At 36.5% G+C, this 25,000-nt stretch overlaps 3 protein-coding genes and 1 pseudogene across 3 annotated transcripts; 1 reads left to right on the top strand and 3 right to left on the bottom strand.

Moving 5' to 3' along the window:
- Positions 1-2,442: 2,442 nt before the first annotated feature.
- LOC119569287 (metallophosphoesterase MPPED2-like) lies at positions 2,443-7,781 on the bottom strand. Its single transcript, XM_037917516.1, has 7 exons — positions 7,738-7,781; positions 6,090-6,228; positions 5,133-5,277; positions 4,601-4,708; positions 4,290-4,449; positions 3,426-3,652; positions 2,443-2,905 (listed from the first exon to the last, which is right to left on the bottom strand). The coding sequence occupies exons 2-7, from the start codon at positions 6,219-6,221 to the stop codon at positions 2,781-2,783; spliced, it is 897 nt and encodes a 298-aa protein (XP_037773444.1). The 5' UTR covers positions 6,222-6,228; positions 7,738-7,781; the 3' UTR covers positions 2,443-2,780.
- Positions 7,782-9,192: 1,411 nt separating this feature from the next.
- On the top strand, positions 9,193-12,846 carry LOC119569274 (ribosome biogenesis protein BRX1 homolog). The gene is made up of 6 exons (XM_037917510.1): positions 9,193-9,349; positions 10,427-10,582; positions 11,497-11,617; positions 11,882-12,139; positions 12,365-12,459; positions 12,643-12,846. The coding sequence occupies exons 1-6, from the start codon at positions 9,221-9,223 to the stop codon at positions 12,787-12,789; spliced, it is 906 nt and encodes a 301-aa protein (XP_037773438.1). The 5' UTR covers positions 9,193-9,220; the 3' UTR covers positions 12,790-12,846.
- A 2,331-nt stretch (positions 12,847-15,177) lies between these two features.
- Positions 15,178-20,244, bottom strand: LOC119569255 (selenoprotein M-like). The gene is made up of 4 exons (XM_037917499.1): positions 20,088-20,244; positions 16,853-16,923; positions 16,230-16,299; positions 15,178-15,805 (listed from the first exon to the last, which is right to left on the bottom strand). The coding sequence occupies exons 1-4, from the start codon at positions 20,190-20,192 to the stop codon at positions 15,656-15,658; spliced, it is 396 nt and encodes a 131-aa protein (XP_037773427.1). The 5' UTR covers positions 20,193-20,244; the 3' UTR covers positions 15,178-15,655.
- Positions 20,245-21,093: 849 nt separating this feature from the next.
- Positions 21,094-25,000, bottom strand: part of LOC119569265 — a 7,033-nt pseudogene continuing 3,126 nt past the window's right edge.

Below are 25,000 nucleotides of genomic sequence, written 5' to 3'. Positions count from 1 at the left end.
CTGATTCTCTTCTCTTGAATAAATTTTCAGGCCAATAATTATTTGAATTGGTATTTACTCAAAATTCTAGAATATATATGATGGCCTTCCCGTGTGAGTATCTGATCAAAGAATACTGTAATTCCACTTTAACTAGTCAATAAATAAGTAAATAAATAAATATAAAATACTCTAGACACCAGATAGCACATGTCATTTACTGTGTACCTAATTTCAGTTTTTACAGAGATGTTACGAATGTTTTTAAGGCATGAGTAAGGCCATTATTATAAATTAACACCTCAGATTCACCCTCCTTTTCACTCTTAACTGAATAATACCTTTACACAAGCAAACACAAAATGCATTATTACTGTAATATCCAATACTCTTCTTCAAACTATTAAAACTGCTTGTGTGATAAGGTACGTTATGTTTCCATTTCAGAAATAAAGACTGTTCTACAAAGACACTCAACAGAAATCAGGAGGCTCCAATTAGCGTGTGTAAGCAATGCAGAAACTCTAGCCGTGTGTGAATAGCATGCACATCTATTCCTATTAGTTATTACATGATCCTGAGGGTAATGGATGTTAACCAGGAATAAAATTTGAACACATACAGATTCATAATGTAGATTTCTACAAGCACGAGTTAGTCAAACCAATTTTTTACATAATTAAAAACCTCTATACCTATTTCCTTGTGATATGTCAAAACAGATTATCCTTATGGTCCTTTTATGCCAGCTATTCAGGTATTGCTACCTGAAAACAATAAGTTCACCTCTGTCAGTTATGTAAATCACTGAACTTAAGATTCACACTTACATTACTCATACATCACTTACATGCAATCTTTAAAACTGTAAATGTCACAGAATTTACTAATGGATTTTTCCAGCATATTTTTCATTTCTTCATCAGCTGCAATTAATTAGTTTAGTTTCATGTTATGCACTGCTTAAAGTCATGTAATGTGTACATTTCTTAGGTTAATCACAATCACCACTCTGAGTTATATACAGTGACTTTCAAAAATCAGCACCATTATCAAGGTTATTTTGTTACAGAAATGCATTTCATTTGAATTAACAGTCAAAAAAGAGTGTAAAAAGATCCAATTCATATGAAAAAAAGGTACTTAAACATAAAATACAAACTAATTTTTGTGTCATGGTCTATTCACAGAAACAAAATGACTGATATCTTAAGATTCTACTCTGCTACTTCTACCACAGGCACGAAGTTGACTAAAGGAGATGACTTATGATATAGCATTGGTCACATTAGGTTAAGCTACATATAGCTTGATTAAGTTATGTTAAAAGCATGTTTTACTTCTGGATTGCACTGGCATAGGTTGTCTGAGGTTAGAATGATTTAGAGAGCAATTCACTTGGAGGAAAGAATGGCTAGTACAGACTATTGTGATTATAGTTCAACACGATGAGAGATCAAGCCAACCGAGGCTTTCCAAGGTCTCAAGAATAAGCTTGGTCATGTCTAAATCAAAGTAGACTAGGCTTTGCTACATTTACACAGAGTTGAGCATGAGATCTAAAGCCTATACAAATACAGAGTATCAGGTATTCTATTAAAATAAATAATAATTATCTTTTTAAAAAGTACAGAAGAAAAAAAAAGGCTTCTCATAATGGGCAAAGCCTGCAGAAAAGGATTTACTTATAATTGCTTTACAGTAACAAATGGGAATGCAAATTATGCAACAGCAGGGAAAACCTCGTCAATAATTTCCCTCACCTTACACGCCGTTCTCGACTGTTATGGGTTTTCCTATTCTTTTCTTCTCTTATGACTGCAACTAGGAAATGTGTTCTTTTCTTTTTTTTCTTTTATAATGAAACATCACTGAAAATAAAAGGTGAATTTCCTTAATACGATCTACGTTCATATATTTTTATGTCTTAAATTTCTTTTTATTCCTCTTTTAACTTTAAACATTAGGCTCAGTCACAAATCAATTGAATTCAAGTTGAAATTCACTGCTAAAATTACTCTTGCACTTGGTTTCTTTAACTTCTTAAGTGTGCATAATAATAAGGAATGTTAAGGATGTAAACATTCATGCCCCTATCAAAGGGGCCAAAATATCAATCATTAAATTTTGCATACTCTAGTATGCAACAAGACTTTTTAGCAATCAAAATTTGCTATGATATAAGCAGTAACAAAGTTTCAGCTGCTGAAATGTGTTAAAAGACAGACAGACACACACACACACACACACACACACACACACACACACACACACACACACACACACACACACACACACACACACACACACACACACACACACGTATGTATGTATGTATGTATGTATGTATGTATGTATGTATGTATGTATGTATGTTGTGTGTGTGTGTGTGTGTGTGTGTGTGTGTGTGTGTGTGTGTGTGTGTGTGTGTGTGTGTGTGTGTGTGTGTGTGTGTGTGTGTGTGTGTGTGTGTGTGTGTGTGTGTGCATTTGCTTGTTTGTTTGTGTGTGTTTTTGTTTGTCTAAATACATACAGCCTCCTACATCATTTCTATAAAATTCCATACATTGGGAGCTGATGAATGAAGTTCTACCATCTTATACATACAATAATACTCAGCACACAGCAATTATATACAGTTTCAGGCCTAAATCCCAACATTACTTCCTTGATATTAGTTATTTCCTTTTTTTCTCTCTTACCCAATTCTCAAGATCTTTGCAGTATCTTGGGTGTTTTCCATAGTTAACAACAAAAAACAGCCATATATGAGCCCCATCCTAGGCAGTATGGGTGGTTGGTCACTTTGAAAAGCCTGAGGGAATAGGAACATCAAACACAATAGGTGGATTGATGGGGACAAAATTGATGTTGCAAGTCGAGGCATTGATGAAAATAATTTTTCCGTCCGTTGTCACACCATAACCTAGGAGAGAGAATGACAAATGAAGATGTAAAATAATATAATACAGGTTTAGAAAATAATATTACACAACTGTCAGTTCATGTGAGTCACTGCCAAAGATCTTTTTTCAACACATATCATAAACTTCTAGTATTCATTGGCTAACCTGTAATCTTATATCATTAGCATTTTTCTTAAATAGATTTTACATTATTCTTTCAGTCACTTTATCATTCTCACTTTTAAAAGATATTGTGAAATAAAGAAACAAAGCAGAACCAAAAATACAACATACAAAATATGTATAATGAAAATAAAACTTGATTTCGGATGTAAGTTTTGTGTTTGAGTTAAATCATTTAGTATTCCTCACTCCTTCAGGAAGGGCCTAAACACGGAAGAAATAATGAACTATAAGGGGGGGAAAAAAAAGACAACCTTAAAGAGAAATTAGAAAATTAAATGAAAAAAGGATTCTTACTTTGTCTAAAACCAAAAGAACAAAACTGCCGACACGAAGGAATTTCTCGGAAAAACTTACCTTCATGAATATGTCCAAATACATGGTACTTAGGTTTAACCCTGGTCTGCACAGTGGACAGGAGGTCAACACATCCTGCCCTCACGCCCGTGCAGCAGAGGTCCCCATGACCCACAGGAGGGGTGTGAGTGATCAGGATATCTGTATCCTCGGGGATGGCATCCCACTTCTCCAGACAGGATGTACCTCTTGGTAGATTGAAGGCCCAGTTGCAATACTCTGGCTGCCTGATGAGGATAAGCACATGGTTAATATTCTGCTTTTGTCTTATAAAAAATCTGAAAGTATCACCTATGACAAATAATTACTGAAATATTATATAATAAATATTGCTTTGCAAACAATATGTTCTTTGTGAGCTATAACAATTTTAGATCTATATGGTTCATGTATTAAGTTAATTTAAATGAAAAAAAAAAATATATATATATATATTCACCACCAATATACCAACGCATAAATACTTCTACACAACTTACAAAAGCATTTCCCAATAACAAAAGCCACTTCTTTACACATTTTTCAAAATTGACTCTGCTCATTAAAACTTCTTGCTCATTGTGCTTTGGGTTACTTTGTGATTTATTATAAGAAAGCTGCTGTGCTCTGGACTGACTGCAAGCTTCAAAAAACAGCCTTTTACCTCAGAGTCCACTACATTCCAGTCTAGCAGGTGACAGTATTGCAAATGAAGTAATCCTCTTTATTGGGTTTTTAAAAGTTAGTATTTATAGTTCATGTAAAAGCTATCTTCAAAAAACTCTAATGCATATGTCAGTGTTATTTTTCACATGCAATGAGGTCTTGTAAAATGTGACACTTTATAATTACAGACACTGTTCAAAAGTTTCTACGGCTATTTACCATGGTGTTCCATAGAGTCTGATCCCACTAATTGTAAGAGCCTGATCCTGTAAGTAGATGGCATTTGTCACCAAATCAACTGTGTTTTGCTCGGCAACAGCTGCACACAATTCCTCTCGTTCCATCCCTAGGTCTGGAATCTCGTTGATAAGACTGTCCCCTGAAAAAGTAATCAAATAGTAAGTTCATATCATATCTGTCCAGTTCCTCTGTATTTTTAAATATTACTATATCTATTTTTCCTTTCCCCTCACTTTTGTTTGCAAGTATGCATTTGGTTATATAAAATTCATCATGACAAAGAAATATACCTGTATGTGCTGTTTTGTGATGTTGTCTTGTGCTGGTTGTGAACTTGCTGTCAAAGCTCAACTCATGATTACCAGCTATAACAACCTTGTGCTTGTGTGGAAGAGCACCTGCAAAAAATATGTAAATCAATAAAAGAAATACAAATTAATTTATAACAACAAATACTGAACTAATATCTGTTCCTAATATGTATTTCTAAATAAAAAAAATGCAAGATTTTCCATTTGGAAAATCTTGCAAAGTTACTTAACTTAACGCCTTGCATGAACAAAGCCACAAAGAACAGACTTTAAGATATATATATCACCAATATGATACACTAAAGCTATACACATAAAATTAAAGTAAGTTGTGCAGGAAACACTGACAGATTTCTTATACATATATCACATATTTAACATACAAAATTGCAAGATAATTAAGAAACATATCATAATAAATTACTGGGTATTTAGAACTTACTGAATTCTCCAGCCTAAAAATACAATTGGTGTGATGAAATATAATGTACATATTCTCTGTAGACATTACCTATCCAGTTGTTAAATTCTTCTACCTCAACAGCACTGCCACATCGAGTGAAATCTCCAGCATGAATGAAGACGTCACCATCTGGTATGTCCAGCTGGATGTGCGATGTCAGACTGTGGGTGTCACTCATACACACAAAACGCAACTGAAAAAGTTGGGGTACATGTATTATCATTTTTCTTTAAATTGATTATTGGTTAATGAAGGAATAAATCTGGAAAATAAATATTATACAGTAAATAACTGCCCACAAGAAAAAGAGCCAATTGGTATCGACCAATGGATTATTGATCTGTATGAGGTTAACATCTAATAGTATAATACTCAGTCTATCTCTGGAACATAAGAGATAAGAAAGAAACTATCATATACTTTACTTTGGGGGTACAAAGAATTTTTGTTTTATATAATACATGTATGTCTAAATATGTCATATATCACTAACAATAAAGTTCTATCACTTCTCAAAATGTTGACCACTAAATCGTATAACAAAAATTAAAAGCATAATACAACCATAACAAGATTACAACATAGATTATCACAGAGTATCAGACTAAGAGTAAAACTTGATAAAGAGTATTCTGTCAGTCTCACAGTGATAGACTTTAACAAATGAACAAGCTACAAATTATTATACTTCCTTATAGATCTAGTTTAAATATGACCTTTAAGTTTATAGTCCTTCAGTAACAAACAAAAAATACTGTCAAACTTATCGTACAGATGACAGGTAAAACTTCATAGCATATCTCTTGCTTAACACACTGAATTACTAGGGAAACCTATGGTATTTCAAAGTTATGTTTGGCAAATAAAATATTTGATAAAATAAGCAGCTAACTCTACATTCATCCTGAGATGAGGATTGGTATAGACTCATGAGTGGGATAAGCAATAGATATCTGTATAACACTATTAAGTACTATTATCAGTTCATCCTATAATTTATAATACCATGTTCTCATCAGGTGGTGTGGTTGGGGTTTTCACATTGAGCTTGATGGTGCGCTGGGTCGTTCGAATCTGCTCCCATGCTTGTGTTGGGTTGTTTGTTATTGGATGCACTGTCACTTTCCCTCCTGACATTTTTATTCTGTAGAAGAGGAAAATGCTAATGCCTGTACAGAGATTTCTTTTGTCATCTAAAAACAACTCTTTACATAACAAAATAAAAAAAGTTACAAGTAAAGAAGAAATACAATAAATTTAAACATTCATCCCTATTTCAGTCTCATATGTACTCCCATATGTGTAAGTAATTTCTCAGAAGAGGACAACAGAAGGTGACACAATGGATTCTTTGCTATTACAAAGGCCAACAAATTTATCCCACAAGTATTTTAGCAAGAGAAAGCTAAGGAAAGATTCCATATTTAATAATAAATCATCAAGGAGGTCCACTAGAACATTATTATTTGTTCCTAATAATATATGCTGTCTTTAGCTGTTCTTCAAGATTTGTTTTAAAGTTGGTTTCTATCTTTGCACATTTCTATTGTAAGTATATACCATTTACATAACACTATATATAAAACTATGTCATCATTAAAGGAAACAAAAATATGTCTTTCACACATAAACACTGATATACATACTTTGTTTTCCCATCAAACATTATCCTATCCATGAATTATCACAATGAGCTTTCATCGCAATCTCAAGACAAAGAAAAAATAGAAGACAAGTCTATTCAGTAAAGTTAAAACAAGTCATTGTACCTTCCAGAATGCAAACAAAGAACCTGGAAATATCTAATACTAAGAATACTGAAATTACATCTGAAACAAGAATATAATTATATTAGCAATTCAGCAATAAATCATAGGATTCTGCAAAATGATAAATAACAAATCAAACACTGATTGAAACATGAAAATAGAGATGTATTCAGAAAGAGGCAGATCCTACCTACACTAACAAACAATGAATGACATAAATAAAACTAATGTTTGGTCCCAGAATTTTATCTGTGAAAGAAGTGTCTTACCATTTCCAAAAGGGCAACAAAATTACAAAAAACAAAAACAAAATCAAAATGCAATTTTTCAAAACATAATGACAGAATAAATACCATTCAGAGTAAAAAAGAAAAAAACAAAGAGAGGTTACAGACTAGCAATGAAAAAAATGTTATTTCAACAAAAATATGACACATTTGATAGTCTTTATGAAATCAGAGTCAATTCTTGTTCAGAGAATACATTAAGCTAATAGCATGTAAATGTTATAATGATTTGCTTTTAGAGGTTTCTGCTAAATTCAAGCAAGACAAACAGCACTAAAAAACAGAACATTAAAAACAATGAAAATCTCACACAAACTCGACCACGTAAATTATTAAAAAGGAAATTCTGACTTACTTATCTCACAAAATCAACCCAGAAAAGACACGGACTGTAAATACGACAATAAACATAACAAAACAAATATTAAAGGATGACATAACATCATTCCATTCATATTCGCAATTATCTCACATTATCAATTTCACGTTTCACAATTAAAGACGATTTAGCTACTCTTTCCCCCAATCATTTGCCTATTTACTTGAAATTACCTCTTCAATTATATATCTGAGTGTTTATTCACGTGAAAATCTTACTATTTATATTTGACGTTTGTTGTGCGTCCAGCTGATATATATGGCGTTCTGCTAACTACCAATCCGCATGCAGGCGTGAATCCGCATGCATGCTGTTATATATATATATATATATATATATATATATATATATATATATATATATATATATATATATATGTATATATATACACATATATACATATATATACATATATATACATATGTATATGTATATATATATATGTATATATATTTATTTATTCAGCTGTTATATCTTATTTTTTGTGTATTTACTCTTGGTATATTTCCTTGTATAGGCCGCGGTGGCCGAGTGGTTAGAGCATCGGACTCAAGACTGTCACGACGGCAATCTGAGTTCGAGGGTTCGAGTCACCGGCCGGCGCGTTGTTCCCTTGGGCAAGGAACTTCACCTCGATTGCCTGCCTAGCCGCTGGGTGGGCAAGCCAGCCCAAATCAGTGACGGTCCTAGAACTGAGATGGTGACTCGATAAAAACACCGGGCGGAAGGCAACGACAAACCACCGCTCTAAATTGCCAAGAAAATCATGGAAAATCCACGATCGCCAACGTCCTTGTAGGACAGGGCACTTGAAAAAAAAAATCCTTGTAAGTTTCCGTGCTTTACTTGTTTAATGATGTAAAGCGGCAATGATACAAAGGGGCCTGGAAAATTTCTTGTGCTCTTTATTATTAAGGGAAAAAGACGCGAAATTATTATACTACAGGTAGATGAAGCAGGAACGTGTTATGCGATCATAGCCACAGGTCACACTGCGCATTATAAATCGAGGTCGAGATCAATGGATAAGCTATTGGTTTCTTCTCAGATGCCTTTTGCACCCTGGAAAATGCTTGAGAATGTGTGTGTTTGTGAGTGTGTGTGTGTGTGTTTGTGCGTGTGCATGTGTGTGTGTGTGTGTGTGTGTGTGTGTGTATGTATATATATATAAATGTATATATATGTGTATGTATATATATATATATATATATATATATATATATATATATATATATATATATATATATATATAAATATGTTGTGTGTGTGTGTGTGTGTGTGTGTGTGTGTGTGTGTGTGTGTGTGTGTGTTGTGTGTGTGTGTGTGTGTGTGTGTGTGTGCAACTCATTGGGAAGTCAGATTTTTTTTCCATGAAGATAATGGCACTGAAGGACAACTTACTTGCGAAACATGAAATAGCTAAGAAGAAAATAACAATCACGAGAAGAAGAAGAGAGCGAGAGAATTCACATCGTATAGCCTACACAAATATCTTAAGTAAAATACACTAACAAATTACTTGAAAAAAAAATCATTCCAAACCTATTCCACTACTTTATACACTTTAACACTAGTAATGCTAGCTAAAAAAAACGAATAATATTAGATAAAATCAAAGCGCGTTTTCCTAAAAGCACGTTCGCCGGCATCCGCAAGAAGATCCCCGAACGACAACAAACAAGCGTGGTCAGTCGAGACAACATGGCGAAGAAGCAAGCACGTAAGGCTGTCGAGGAAGAGGAGGAGGAAGTACAAACTCCAGCGGCGCCAACGGGTTTTACTCCTCCGTTGACAAGGGATTCAGATGTTCCAGTGAAGAAGAAGCTGAAGGTTTGATATTGTGTTTTATGCGGACGTTTAAGGATATGCAGATTGTTTTTCTGCCGCTTTAAGTCTTGCGGTGTGTTATGCCTCTCCCGTCGCAATTTTGTTTATACATAGTGGTCTGTGGTATGGGGATTATGATAAGAGTATGTGGTGTCTCTGTATTATTTAGATAGTAGTGAGATGGATTAGATGATAATTTAAAATTAGGTGGGTATGTTTATGTCCAAGTAAACATGAAAACTAGTTGTGGATGGTAATTTATATTCGTACAAGACACCATGACTTTCTTGGGCCACCATTTCAGACAGACTGTGGTGTTAGTAGAACAGATCCAATGTTCATGTATTGTGTAGACCGTTAGTTCCCTATTAGCTCACCCCTCCCCATCCAGCAACCTTGAGTGACTCGTGAGAAATTGGGGTGGGGACGGGGGGGGGGGGGGGGGGGGGCAGGAGGAGTAGCAGATTTTTTAGAATGTTTAATTTCAACTTAATGTATATTGAAAATGAAAAGTATGTGGTTTTCTCACAATTTACTCATCAAAATAGGCTTCTAAGTTACCTAGTAGCACCTTGCCTTAATTGTGAAATAATTGCTACTCCAACTTTACAGGATGTATTTTCCTCATTTGAATATGTTTTGTAACTCATTTCTTGATTTTCTGCAAGATAGAGCTTGGACTGGTTCCTCAATTGATGGCAGATCACCAGGGTGATATGCAAGCTCCATCTTGCCAGAATATTTATGGTGTAGTTTTGTTACCTTTTCACCCTTAGTGCCAAAGGCATGATTACCACACTAGGCAGGCACTTAAGATGATGTATCATTGGTAAATAACAGTGGCCTTACATTCACCTAATGCAGATTTTATATTTGTTGCTAGTAGTATTGATTTGTTTGTTTTCGGACATTCCTGATTAATAGATTTACCCAAAAAGTTGAGGAACAGGCTTCAGTTTTGCCGATGCACAGCTTCACTCTACAAATACCTAATTTTCCTGTTATAAAGGGTAAAATAAAATTATACTGCATAACTTGCTACCATCACAGTTGTCTCATGATATACTTTCTATATTTCAGAAAAAATGGACAAACAAACAACGCGTTCTAGTATTTGGCTCAAGAGGTATAGGATATCGAGAAAGACATCTAATGGAAAATCTGCGCACCCTAATGCCTCATTCCAGACGAGAAGTGAAGAAGCAGAAAAGGGATGATCTCAGAGTTATTAATGAGGTAATTTTCTTTTATGTATATGTATCTTCTTATTACACATGCATTCATGCACACACATGTACAACATACATGTGCAACCTTGCGCATGCTTACACACACCACACACACACACACACACACACACACACACACACACACACACACACACACACACACACACATACACACACACACACACACACATACACACACACATACACACACACACACACACATACACACACACACACACACACACACACACACACACACACACATACACACACACACACACACACACACACACACACACTACCTACCTACCTACCTACCTACCTACCTACCTACCTACCTACCTACCTACCTACCTACCTACCTACCTACCTACTACCTACTTACCTACTTACCTACCTACCTACCTACTACCTACTTACCTACCTACCTACCTACCTACCTATATTGGTGCCCCTAATATAGTATTCCTAATGTAGTGGTTTCCATTTTAGGGACACTTGGGTGCTTCCAATGTAGTAAAATAAACTTTTAAAGGAATGTTTTTTTCTCTTTCTCTTCTCTTTTTTTCTCAATCTAGTTTTTCTTCACTTTCTCTCTTTTCTCATTTTTTTCTTCTCTTTCTCTCTTTTCTCATTTTTTTCTTCTCTCACTCTCTCACTCACTCTCTCTCTCTCTCTCTCTCTCTCTCTCTCTCTCTCTCTCTCTCTCTCTCTCTCTCTCTCTCTCTCTCTCTCTCTCTCTCTCTCTCTCTCTCCCTCCCTCCCTCACAGGGGGTATTATATTTATTTTAGTGTATATATTCTATATATATAAATACAAACATACTTACATTCACTTTTATTGGTTAAGTGTATTGTGATACTTATTCCAATTTTATATTTAGAAAGAGTGATTAATTATTTTTTTCTGTTATTTTTCAGATTGCAGAGATGAAGAATTGTAATAAGTGTATATACTTTGAAATGAAAAAGAAAAAAGATTTTTACATGTGGATTTCACAAGTTCCCAATGGACCATCCATTAAGTTCTTAGTCTTGAATAGTAAGTACTAAATTCCCATTTTTTCTCTCTCTTTCCTCATTCTGTTGCTGTGTTTTATGTATATTGTATATATTGTATACAGTAATGTATTGTGGGAGTATTGTACCAGTATTTTTTTTTCATTGTATAAAGTATTGTAATTATAATAATGGTAATGCTGATAATTTTAAAAAGTGGAAAGAGGGTGTGTTTGTAGCTTTGAGTGCATGCATGTATGTGCCGTTGTATATATGGATATTAACCTTAGATTTTCTTTTCTTTTAGTTCACACCATGGGCGAACTGAAAATGACCGGAAACTGTTTGCGAGGTGCACGACCTCTTCTAAGTTTTGATCCGCAGTTCAGCGAGCCACATTGGGCTGTCATGAAGGAATTATTCATACAAACTTTTGGCATCCCAAACTACCATCCAAGAAGTCAACCATTCCATGATCACGTCTATACTTTCACCATTGTGGATGGTAAAATTTGGTTCCGTAATTTTGAAATAATAGGAGCAGATGGGAAGTTATCAGAGATTGGTAAGTGTGTTGCTTTTACATATTTCCTCTTAATTTGATTTACTTTAATTTGAAGGCAAATGTTTCATATGAAAGCAAACCTACTCAGCAAAGGAAAGAATGTACAACTAATATTTGATTTAAAAGTCTTTTGTTTCTTAAGTGAATGTTGAATTATATATTAAAATGATGAAAAAAAAATATATATATACTTTTATATACATATACATTATTTTTCCATTTTAGGTCCACGATTTGTCCTGAACCCTGTAAAAGTGTTTGCAGGTAGCTTCGGAGGAGAAACACTGTGGCAGAATCCTAACTATATAAGTCCAAACCTGGTAAGAGATTTTTTTGTTTACTAACATGTTATGTGAAAGTCAAAAACTTATTTTGTTTTTTTTTCTATATACTAAATTTAAATATATAGATTTTTTATTTATTCACCTATTTATTTGTTTTCTTATTTATTTTACTTACTTGGAGTAATGCAGTCTATGTTATATTTACATGTTAAATTTCAGATGCGTAGTTTGGTCAAGAAGAATATGATGGGGAAATATCTTCAACGGAGGCAACAGAAGGACTGGAATGCCAAGCGAGGGCCTGCTGGTATGATTGGAGATCCCACTAATGAAATATTCCAGACCGATGCAAATGATGATGAATAAATGTAATTGATATCTTGCATTTGTGCATTGATAGCAAATAGGTATAGTTGTTATATTTTGCTGTGCTTAATGGGCTGAATGTTTGTGTGTATGTTCAGAATGTAATTTGAAAATAAACTAAAGTTGTTCATTTACTTTTGTTTTGATAATCCATTGGTTTACAAATGAAATTATTCCTGTATTACACAAATGTGTAAATTAACTGACAAAAAAATAAATGACATTTTGAATAATCTATAATGACCAAATACAAAAAATGATTATTCATAATTATTGTTTTATAGGCAAGAACAAGTTAGAAATTCACAGAAAATGGTTACCAAATCTTATAATTGTGCAATAAATACATTCCCTTGCATATGCCTTTATTAAATAGAAAAACCATTTTTTTTAGACCTCAGCCCTCACCTCAAATTTTGCAGGGTCTTTTCTTCTCCTTCCTTCCTTTTCTTTTTCTTCATCTCCTTCTGCCTACTTTTCCAAATTGTAACTTGTACTTACCCTTTTCACCACAATACTTTACCATAATGCTGTGTGACTTTTGATGCCTGGTACATTTGTTAGTTTTGACCATTGACTATTCTGGAAATCCACAACAGTGGGGGCTTCGTCCCTAAGCCTCGCCTTATTGATATATATTGTATATGCCACTAATTACTTTACATGTTGATATAGATATTTCTAGCATGACCGAATCCAAAACGTGTAAATCGATCCGTTCCTTTGAAGTAACCAGCCAGGTAGCAGTAGAGATAGTAGGGTAATGTTAAAATTTGCTTTTTTTGAACAGATTGAATGTATCAACCACAGTGTATTTATATTTTCTTTACTTATATTTAAATATATCAATATACATTGCTTAATTTTAGGCATAAATATTGGTCAACAAGGTTGTAGCTTGGACTTCTTACATAAGGTTGTATGGGTGTCGCTATTGGTAATATTGTTATTCGCTCTATGAACAAGCATTGGAACAAGACAATGGGACTGCACATCATACCCATGAAACTTTGAAATTCACCAAATCTAACCTCCATGTTGTGAGGAAATGCATGATAAGGGTTTCAGCAATTATACAATCTTTCCAAAATTTTTAAATAAGCACTTTTTTTATTTAGGGTGTGACAGTTTACAAACTTAATAACCGATGCATTAATTAATAAAACTTAACGTATAACTAGTGATAATATATTGCGTTCTGCAGTGCAATAGGAAATCGACAAGTTGCGTTAATGCTTTCCAATTTGGAAATTTGATGCGTTCTGGCAAGTCCAAAAAATGAGAAACTGATACAGAACATATTATAAATATAAATATAGCCATATATTTCTGATAATTCCTTAGCTGTTGCTGTAGACGTGGCTGATAAATTTAAGTAATGTCAATAAAAATGCGTTTTGACTGTTTACGACCGAGAATATTGCGTTCTATAAAACCTAAGTCAAATGATAGCTTCAGTATTTATAAGAGGCTGGAGGAATTTCCTAAATTATTAGAAAGCGTATACTATAAATTAGTGATTACAAGTAAACCCAGTCCGGTTCTGCACACTATCACAAGATATTTGCACTACACACTGGCATTTTTTTAAATACAAAATCATATTAAGCTGCATAAGCCAAAATTTAAACTAATTGTGTATCTGCTTTTCTGTCATGACACGCAACGAGTGACCGGCGTGAATTTTAGTAGTTCTTGGCGTCACTCGTCATATCTAGATGTAATTTAGGAAATAAATGAAACCATGCAATTTCATGTTAACGCATAGGTTATGACCAAGAACTTATACAAAAATAAAGTAATTTGTTTAAGGTTTTTATCATGTATACAATTTGTGAAGTACAGAAAATGGGCGAGACATTCACCAAATAATCGTGAGGATTTTATTGAATAATCAGTCACTAAGGCTCTTATCAGTAATTAGTCTGATCACGTTTTTGGATGCAGTTTCCAGGAATTCTATTTCAGCAAAATTCTTATCAGTTGCTGACACACTCCTTCATCAAAAACTCGATGACAATTTTGATCTTGTGTTTCATATCAATCATTTTTCCAACGTTCAACTGTGCTTTCTCTCACACACACTCTATCTCTCTCTCTCTCTCTCACACACACTCTCTCTCTCTCTCACACACACACTCTCTCTCTCTCTCACACACACACACTCTCTCTCTCTCTCTCACACACACACACTCCTCTCTCTCTCACACACACACACTCTCTCTCTCTCTCTCACACACACACTCTCTCTCTCTCTCTCACACACACACTCTCTCTCTCTCTCTCACACACACACTCTCTCTCTCTCTCTCTCACACACACACTCTCTCTCTCACTCTCTCACACACACTCACACACACACACACAGAGGAGAGAAAAACACCCTACTTAAAATTAAATTTTATTCAAACAACTACAAAATCAACGGAATGCAAACGTCTCAAAACACTCGAAAGGACAACCAGATAATTCTTTGCTTCCAAGGACCACTTGAGTCGAACCCTTTTCGTGATCCTTTTCATGTCGAAAATCGTGTCTTCCCTCGAGTGCCCCGAGACTCCATATTGGTAACAAATGTCACTGACGGAATTTTGTGCGGTACTTCCATGTTCCGTTTTTGAAGCGAAATTGGTAAGCTGCATTTTGGGGAGCTTGTATGATGCTTTACTTATATAAAAACTCGATATTTCTACAAATAAAATCTAAGTACTATCTGCTCTGATTTAACTAGTTAACTATTATACTGACACTGTCTAACGACTTCGAATTTTCTACAGATGTGTTTCCACGATGAATAATGACGAAACAGTTACCAACATTGCTTCTAAGGGAACATGGTTTTTATTGCCTTTGCCCGAGGTTTCATCTACAGCTCTTCCCTCTCTCTATAAGGCCCGTTAAGGTATTCTTCAGGGACTTCCTCGTCGGGTGAATTCTTCTTATAGAATCCCTTCTTCAGCATGAGTTTATTGCACTCCTCGCGGGACAACTTATCCAGGGGCAGGCGCTCCACAACCTGATAATAATTAAAGTAATTATAAAAATATTGTTAGTAGTACTATTACTATTATTTTTGTCTACTTTCTCCTAAATTTCTGGACCCATACATTTGCAACTTCCTTCGATCTATCGCCAAGACAAATCGCAAACCTGCTTTTTCCAATCAATATAATCACAATTTTCGTCACTCATGTACAAACACGAAAACCCTACAACTTTCATGCGCTCTTACCCTTTCAGCATGATAAAAATGCACGGATCATGGAGACCGACAGACCGAAACTTAAATCACTTAATGCCCTGTCAAACTCAGACTCGTAATGCAACATGCTTTGACTAATTGCCTAAAATATTTCAATTCAATGTGCATGAAAGTGACTAATCATTAATTTTCAGGAAATACATCAAAACGATATAAAATAATGTTGAATGACACCGACCTGATCAAACCGATTGAGAAGAACCAGTTCTGGAGGAGCACCTCCTATCTGCTTGAACTTGGCATTATGGCTGAGAAATCAAGTTAGGGAAAAGATAATCGAAATGCTGGAAAATGGGGCTAAATCTGAAACGGTATAACAGTAGTACTTACATACGGCAATTTCTTCGTTTTATTAAACACCAATTGATTTATTGATTAATAATCAAATAATTAATTGTAGGATGAAAAGGTGAAGTCTAGTTTGTTATTAATGCATTTATATATATATTAGCTGCAAAAGTGAGTCGTGTACACACACATACACACAAACACACACACACACACAAACACACACAAACACACACACACACACAAACACACACACACACACAAACACACACACACACAAACACACACACACACAAACACACACACACACAAACACACACACACACAAACACAAACACACACAAACAAACAAACAAACACAGTACAATTCATAAACAAATACGTATGTGCATCCTTTTCTTAAATGCATACATCTGTTCATACATTTTCTCATCAACGTATTGAGAAGTATCCATAAGCGTTATACCGAAACCTTCCTAGTAAAAACAGTGGACTAACTATACAAAAGGATACAAGAGTGGGATGTCCTCGTGGATGAATTTCTTCACCTCGGGGAGCCTGTTCAAACGTCATCCACCGCAGCTCTGAAAGTAGAGATGGTACACGTTCGTTATGATCAATGTAATAAGGCGGGGAGAAGAAAAGAGTGAGGGTGGGGGGAGAAGGAGGGAGGAGGAAAGAGAGAGTGGGGGGGAGGAGGAGGGAGGAGGAAAGAGAGAGTGGGGGGGAGGAGGGGGAGGAGGAAAGAGAGAGTGGGGGGAGGAGGGGGAGGAGGAAAGAGAGAGTGGGGGGGAGGAGGGGGAGGAGGAAAGAGAGAGTGGGGGGGAGGAGGAAAGAGAGAGTGGGGGGGAGGGAGGGGGGGAGGAGGAAAGAGAGAGTGGGGGGAGGAGGGGGAGGAGGAAAGAGAGAGTGGGGGGGAGGAGGAAAGAGAGAGTGGGGGGGAGGAGGGGGAGGAGGAAAGAGAGAGTGGGGGGGAGGAGGGGGAGGAGGAAAGAGAGAGTGGGGGGGAGGAGGGGGAGGAGGAAAGAGAGAGTGGGGGGGAGGAGGGGGAGGAGGAAAGAGAGAGTGGGGGGGAGGAGGGGGAGGAGGAAAGAGAGAGTGGGGGGGAGGAGGGTGAGGAGGAAAGAGAGAGTGGGGGGGAGGAGGGTGAGGAGGAAAGAGAGAGTGGGGGGAGGAGGGTGAGGAGGAAAGAGAGAGTGGTGGGTAGGAGGAGGGAGGAAAGAGAGAGTGGGGGGAGGAGGGGGGAAGGAAAGAGAGTGGGGGGAGAAGGGGGGAAGGAAAGAGAGAGTGGGGGGAGAAGGGGGGGAAGGAAAGAGTGGGGGGAGGAGGGGGGAAAGAAAGAGAGTGGGGGAAAAGTGGGTGGAGGGGGAGTAGGAGGAAGGAGGAGAGTAAAAAGGAGAGAGTAGGAGTAGGACGAAGGAGAGAGTAAAAAGGAGAGAGTAGGAGTAGGACGAAGGAGAGAGTAAAAAGGAGAGAGTAGGAGTAGGACGAAGGAGAGAGTAAAAAGGAGAGAGTAGGAGTAGGACGAAGGAGAGAGAGTAAGGGGAGGGAGGAGGAGGTAGAGTGTGGGGGGGCGGGGGAGGAGGGAGGGAAGGAGGGAGGGAGTGGGGCAGTATGAGTGAAGACTGCGCCGGTAACTATTTACATGCATACTAAAATCGCGCAGCATTTCAAAGTAAACATTTATTCAGTATATTCAATATACAAGAACATCTGTTGGTCAAAGCCCTGCAAATCGGTTTGCAACTTTGAAAATCAACAGCTTACGTGCTAGTTGTACCGCGTACCAGTTATGCCAAGTACGTCTGCCCTTAAACCTTCTCCCTCTTCCTCTCCAACTCGTGTTTAGTGATACATCAAGCATGCCTATAGTTATGAAAATACTTCTACAATAATAGTTCTAAACCACACGTTTCGAAAGTTCATCGGATACAAGAGAAATGTACTCGAAACATCACGTGTTAGCATTTATTTCTTCATACCGTGTTTCATTGTTTCATCTTTACACACGATTTTTTTTTTTTTTTTTTTTTTTTTTGGGGGGGGGGGGTTAATTTTTGTTTAACAATGACTATACATTATTTTTGTGTCGGGTAATCGCATTATAATCATCAAAGGGAGTGTCTGAGAATACGTGCTCGTATCTATTACACTGTATATTAAAATAAACGTGGTCACATATTAACAACTCCTGATGTAAGCATTTTCAAAGTTCGAAAATAATGGTTTATACCCTTCAAAACCCATGTATATTAAGGCCGATTTTTAAAAATTGCGAAGAGCCCAGTGAATATTAATACACATGGACATATACACACAAATAACGCACATCTGTATTTCTCTAGTAGAAATGTATTTGTCTATCATCTGTCAAGTAGACGGGTATTTAATTATATCGATAGTTAACAACATCTGTATGCATTTATAAACTGATAGACGTGTATTTGTGTATATGAATGTCCACATGTATGAATATTCATTGGTTGGGGCCTCTCGCAATATTAACAAACCAGTCATTAGCCTCGACTTTGCGAGAGACGCCTTACGTGCAATTACGCTCAAGAAAATTAACACAGAAATAAATTAGTGTAATGATTCAGATTTAAACTCGATCTCAAATATATGCTGTAATCAATAAACCCAATACTCCCATTTTTTAATCGGGGTTTTAAAGTCATTAATTTTCGCCCATCCTTCCACTTCTGACTGCAAGACTATAAAATGCATGTCGTAAGTAACAGCTGTTCAAAAGGCACATGCGGGCGACACGTAGACACATCCGTTATCAAATGCCACATGACCAGTGTGATCTTAAAATCCAAGATTCGCCCACTAGACTGCCTTGTTTACATTATCTATAAAGAAAAGTTATTAATCAAGATAATTGCATACATGGCAATTTCATATCGTATTGTCGTGATTTATAGTTATTAGCTTAAATCCTTACGGACTACGAAATATGATCAAAACTACATTATCTATACAAGAAAGAGGGTTCATTGAGCCTTACAACAATGCATAAGCTATATCCGCATTATTTACCATATACAAACGATTTTCTCAACTCAAACGAGTCAACTGATATTGCATTGACGTTAGAACACCGGTGAAAAACCCGACGTAAGTAATACACAAATGATAATCCTCACAAGGCCTTGCCACATCAGACTGATAAACACTTCCCATAAAAAAGCAATTTTCCCCAATCTCTATCAGTAATTTCACCACACAAGCCATTCCCTAGAACAAAGAAAGAGAAAAGAAAAAGAAAAACCTTGATATATATTATTCCCGATCTTTCACCCCCAAACACATATCGTTAGCATCATCATAAAATCAAAGAGAAATAGGCTACTTCTCAGGTGCTTTTCTCTTCTTCCTTGTGAGATTAAACAGCTGTTCCGTGACGTCACAACCGCAGCCAATGGGAAGCCACAGCGTTGTTTTCGAAGTCGCCGGTTTTTTAAATTAAGGCTTTGTATTTTTTCCCCTTATGAAGATGATAATATGGTTTGATTATGAAGCTGGACTTCCTAGTATCATAGGGATATTCTATTCGGTCTTATCCAACTTGGGGATAGGATTAGGGAAAAAAAAAGGATTTAAACTAGGAAAACGCCAAACGTCAAAATACAACACTTGGTATCCGTGACAACCCGTAACCTCCATACTCCTTGTCCATAGCAAGCTTCTCCCTCTACGAATATATACACTCTTGATTTCACCAAATACACCACCAACTACTCACCTCAACGCGAGCCTTGGCAATATCAGTCTCACGTAATTCTTCAGCGAGGGTATAAGAGAACGCTACCCCCAGCAGGAGGAGGAGCCTGAGACTCCTTTTCGCCATGGTTGCTAGGCCCAGACTGAGGGAAATGCTGGGCGGTGGAAGAATGTCAACTGAAGACGAATTATGGGAAATTAACCCGTGACTGAGCTATGAATCTTATAACTGTTAATATAAATGAATGCTTCTGTATATAAGGGCGATTTGGTCGAGTTCAAATAAAGCTGATGAAAATAGAACTAAATATAAAAAAATAGGATTTTATTTTTTCTAATATTTTTAAAACCCTCGCGTATAATAAGAGAAAGTAAACACTACGATTTTCATCCAATACTTCTTTATTTTGCTACGCTTCACACTCCAATTCATATTAATCATTGGAAAGTGTCGGTATAACTCATTTGACTAAAAAACAAACATGTTGGACGATGCGCATTTGTTGCCAGTCGTTTAGTTTGCTGTAAAATATTGTTTATTTTCCCGTTTCTTCTCCCCTTCTAATTTAAGAAGTATCATGAGTAAATATTTCTTTTTATTGGCAAGAAAGATGTATTACACGTGAAAATCAATACGTCCGGACAAAGAGGCTGGATTTGCAAACCTAAGAGCACATTTTAAGAACGATTTCGTAGTGAGTATATTGATAGATGTTGCTCAAAAGATGGGTTTTCTATGAAGTAGGCGAAAACTCTGAAAAACTTTCATGCAAGCTATCAATACCACATGATAAAAACACAAATGATTGCGTTTATCTACCTTTACGATACCAGTTTCATCAGAATATGAAGGTTTTCACTCAAGCCTCCAGACATGATAATTTAATTGACTAGCAGTGCATAATGAACTTCCAAAGAAAATAAAAAAAGACTACCCACTGATTACATATTTTTTCTTTCTTATTCTTTTACCACAACCAAATTAGTCCGTTCCCACACGAAGAAAGGTTATTGAAACATAACAGGCATCTGTTTAAATCACACATCTTATTTATGATCTGTAATGGGTCTGTAAACAGGCGGAGCACACGGCCGTCAGCAGCCAGGCCGACTTCAGACTTCCGAAGACGACGTGAGTATTAACCCTTTCCATCGTCCTCTTCATGGTGTTGCCCGACCGCCGATGGCCATCTGCCCAGCCACATCCACACCCCATCACAATACAACGGGTGGTGAAAAAGTACAAAGGAGAAAACGCTGTCTATGAACTGATACATCTTCAACATCTTCATTTACACCCAATGATGATGATGTTTTTTCATGTACATCTAACTTGGCCTAATTACACACGCTACAAATAAAATGGGAGAAAGGGATTGAATAGAACACGTGGCCCGCCACCAATGGAAATGCTTGGCGTGTGCTGTTGAACTACATTTCATTCGGTTAAAAAAATCACATCCTAGAGTTCCACCCTCTCCTTGTACGGCCCTTCCCGGTACTGGTCAGGAACCTCTTCGTCCTTCTTGGTCTTCTTGTAAAAGCCCTTTTTCAGCATGAGCATGTTGCACTCCTCGCGGTTCAACTCGGACAGAGGCAGACGCTCCACTTCCTGTTTTGTGGGGGAAGTGTGGGAACAAATCATGAAAAGAGGTCAACTATAGAATATATATATCCTTTGCTGCGTTTAAACTGATGTTATCATAAACTTTACCTTTTCCGCGTGATTTAAAAAATGAAAACTGCAATGTAAACCTTTCCAGATTCAATATTCACACAAACAGGTATATGAAACAAAGTGTTCCACGTAGAACTATGCAAGTCCATCAACAGCCTGTAATTCCACTATCTTTTACATCTGCATCTACAGAGTACTAACCTCATTTGAAGCGTTGAGCAACACCAGCTCAGGAGGGGCACCGCCGATGAATTTAACTTCGGCGTTGTGGCTGGTAAGCAGTTAAGGAATATGCAAAAATTCTGCTTTAGACCAAGAGTCCCCAATCAAAAATCTACCGGCTGCCTGAAGGTGTGCAAATATAATAATGGGGAGTCTGAACTAATATATATATATATATATATATATATATATATATATATATATATATATATATATATATATATATATAAACAATAGGCTCAAGCGTGCACAATAGAATTTCTGACGATAAGGCTGCAAAGGGGGGATAAATCGAGCTGCTGACTAATATTTGCTCTGTATACTGTACATTGAGCCCCAGCCTTTTTAAATTAGGTAAAAAACACAGGCAAATTATAAAGAATGTCCCCTTTCTACGCCTCGCACTGCCATTTAAACTCAGTCTCAAGTGTCAACAAGGCAACATCAATTACCTCATTAAATGTTTTTTACCTGTCATTCACTCGTTTGCATATCCCGTTACATATGTCTTTCACCTGAGTAAAGAGACGGGAGGGAAAAAAAATTGTTGAGTGGATAAACCTTCAAAGACATTTATCCAAATAAAAGGGGCTATTGTGTAAACTAAAGTTAGGAACCGTTGCTCTGGACTGTAATACTGTACCACACAGAGAACATAATACTCAATGCTAATACTATACTTGTAAAACGACCCACCCGCTAAATACTTCAATTACCTATTCCCTTGCACAGGGAACGAGCACATCTACATTCAAATGAAACACAAACCAAGGGCCCCAATTGGAAAACCAAAAACATAAAAATATGGAACCACCTATTACCATAACGACCCCAAACCATCTAATACACAAAAGCAAATGAATGTTCATGTTAAACTTCACTACAAAAGCATTATATAAAAGGATACAAGAGTGGCATATCCTCCATGATGAATTTCTTCACCTGTGGGAGGCTATTCAGACGTCATCCACTGCAGCTCTGAAAGAAACAATACATGTAACTGTGGTACTTGAGCATCGTCATTATGTATGTATAATCGTAACATCTTATCTATATATCTATCTATATTCATAATGTTTGGAATGGCGATTATAGTGCCTGTATCTAAGTATGTACGTATGTGTATGTATATATGTATGTATGCATGTATATCTATCATACTATTTCACCAGCCCAAAAAATCGAAGCATAATGCATGTGAAACAGGATCTCATAAACTCAACCTGATGATTCCCCCGCATCATAAAACTATCATATTCAGTCCACATCCTTCTTTACCAGACAACAAACAAAAACAAATTGACACAGGATAATCATGAGTGTTGCTTGTGCATGTAGGCTAGAGAGTCGATACATGAGGTTTCAACATACCGGCGCCCAAGTTATTAGGTAAATAAACTGTTCCGCCAAAAAGAGATACACGATTCATAAAACTGCACATAAATAATTTCTTTGTCTCATAAAAAATCGCTGATACGTCAAATTCAACTTGTGACATTTTGCATGTTTTTTATAACCAGAATAAAATAGTATGTATTCACCCCCCCCCCCCATTACTTGTGTTCATAGAAAATACATAGACCCAATCATTATGCATTTGCATAATATACACTATATAACATGAATATAGACAATGTAAACAAACGAACATCAAAAACATAACTTTCGCAAAATAATTAATTCGATACGTAAATATATGATAAGGTTTGAGCTGATGAGATAGGTGCTTTCTCTTGACAACCCAATCAGCACACATTCTCATGCAGTTCATTTGCACCGTTTATTGACAGGATTATCTTTACCACAACCTATTCAACCCGCACTCAAACACCCACGTGTATGAAAAAAACAACATACAAATTTAAATATATCTTTTAAATATATCATACAGGCACAGGTGTGACAGGACACAGTTACGATCATATATATCATATAATTGCACAGATAAAGACCGCCAAAGTAAACGACACAAAGAACAGAAAGAAACAAAAGAGACGAACTTATAAACAAAGAAAAGAATAAGACGGTAGAAAAAAAAAATAATGCAAAACCAGGGTAAAACTTCCCGATACCCCTTCCCCCATTTCCCAGCCCAGTCCAGAGCTTGCAAGCACAGCCCAGCAAGCCCGAAAAGCCTACAAGCACAGCCCGACGAGAGAGGAAGTGCAGGAAGAACCCCATCAGCATTACAGCGACAGAAAACGTACAAGGTCACCATGAGGAGGATGCACGCCATCAACACGCAACGGCTGGGTCGGGTATCCAAGAATCATAATGAAAAGGTATTCATACAACTGTGTATAAAAAATACGACCTAATAATTAATGCAAGAATCAAAATGAAAATGTATTCATGTAATTGTTTGCTAAAACCTACAACCTGATCAATATGCAAGAATCATAATAAAAAGGATTTCATACAACTGTATACTAAAAACCTAGAACCTAATCAATAATCCAATGTTACAACAAACGAAGCTTAACTTTTACCAATAAAACTTTATTTTTTATCTAAAAAAAAAAGAAAAGAAAAAACAACTGAAAGGCTTGTTTAAAAAAAAATCATAAATGCACACATACACACATTCACAAATCCACAACTTGGAAGGGGATAACCCATGATCCTAAAACAAACAACAAAGAACTCATAACTAACTACCACCCACAAACTCAAAACACAAGCGAAACGACTCCTCGCTGATGCAATAAACAATTACTCAAACACCTGTGAATATCCGTGAACACCGAGCATCTCCCAGCTGTATACGAAATAAAAAAATAGAAAAGATGTGACCATTACTTTTACAAGACACAGATGTTACACGCTATCATCCTTACGTATACACCTGCTCACGCGTGTACACCTGGGCAGTTGACTTGGATACTATCAGCCAATAGCAAAGCGCGACGTTTGGACCTGAAAGGGGGGGGGGTGAAGCAAGAGGAATGAACTATGGGGTGAAGGAGGGCGAGGAGGGAGAGGGCGAGGAGGAAAGGGGGAATATGATCGGAAAAAAAAAGAAAAATGAAAGAAAG

This window comes from Penaeus monodon, chromosome 4, assembly GCF_015228065.2.
Source record: "Penaeus monodon isolate SGIC_2016 chromosome 4, NSTDA_Pmon_1, whole genome shotgun sequence".
NCBI classification, from domain to species: domain Eukaryota; kingdom Metazoa; phylum Arthropoda; class Malacostraca; order Decapoda; family Penaeidae; genus Penaeus; species Penaeus monodon.
The sequence above is the reverse complement of the archived record's forward strand: the minus strand, read 5'-3'. Positions and strand labels throughout refer to the sequence as shown.

What these genes read in the sequence shown, in the direction of transcription:
- LOC119569287 (XM_037917516.1), bottom strand. Translation starts at nt 6,221, where the DNA reads ATGTCAGGAGGGAAAGTGACAGTGCATCCAATAACAAACAACCCAACA. An exon ending in TCACAAAACAGCACATACAG is followed by an intron (nt 4,450 to 4,600) that starts GTATATTTCTTT and finishes TTACTTTTTCAG; the next exon opens with GGGACAGTCTTATCAACGAG. An exon ending in AGACTCTATGGAACACCATG is followed by an intron (nt 3,653 to 4,289) that starts GTAAATAGCCGT and finishes TATCCTCATCAG; the next exon opens with GCAGCCAGAGTATTGCAACT.
- LOC119569274 (XM_037917510.1), top strand. Translation starts at nt 9,221, where the DNA reads ATGGCGAAGAAGCAAGCACGTAAGGCTGTCGAGGAAGAGGAGGAGGAA. An exon ending in CAGTGAAGAAGAAGCTGAAG is followed by an intron (nt 9,350 to 10,426) that starts GTTTGATATTGT and finishes TCTATATTTCAG; the next exon opens with AAAAAATGGACAAACAAACA. An exon ending in TGGGAAGTTATCAGAGATTG is followed by an intron (nt 12,140 to 12,364) that starts GTAAGTGTGTTG and finishes TTTCCATTTTAG; the next exon opens with GTCCACGATTTGTCCTGAAC.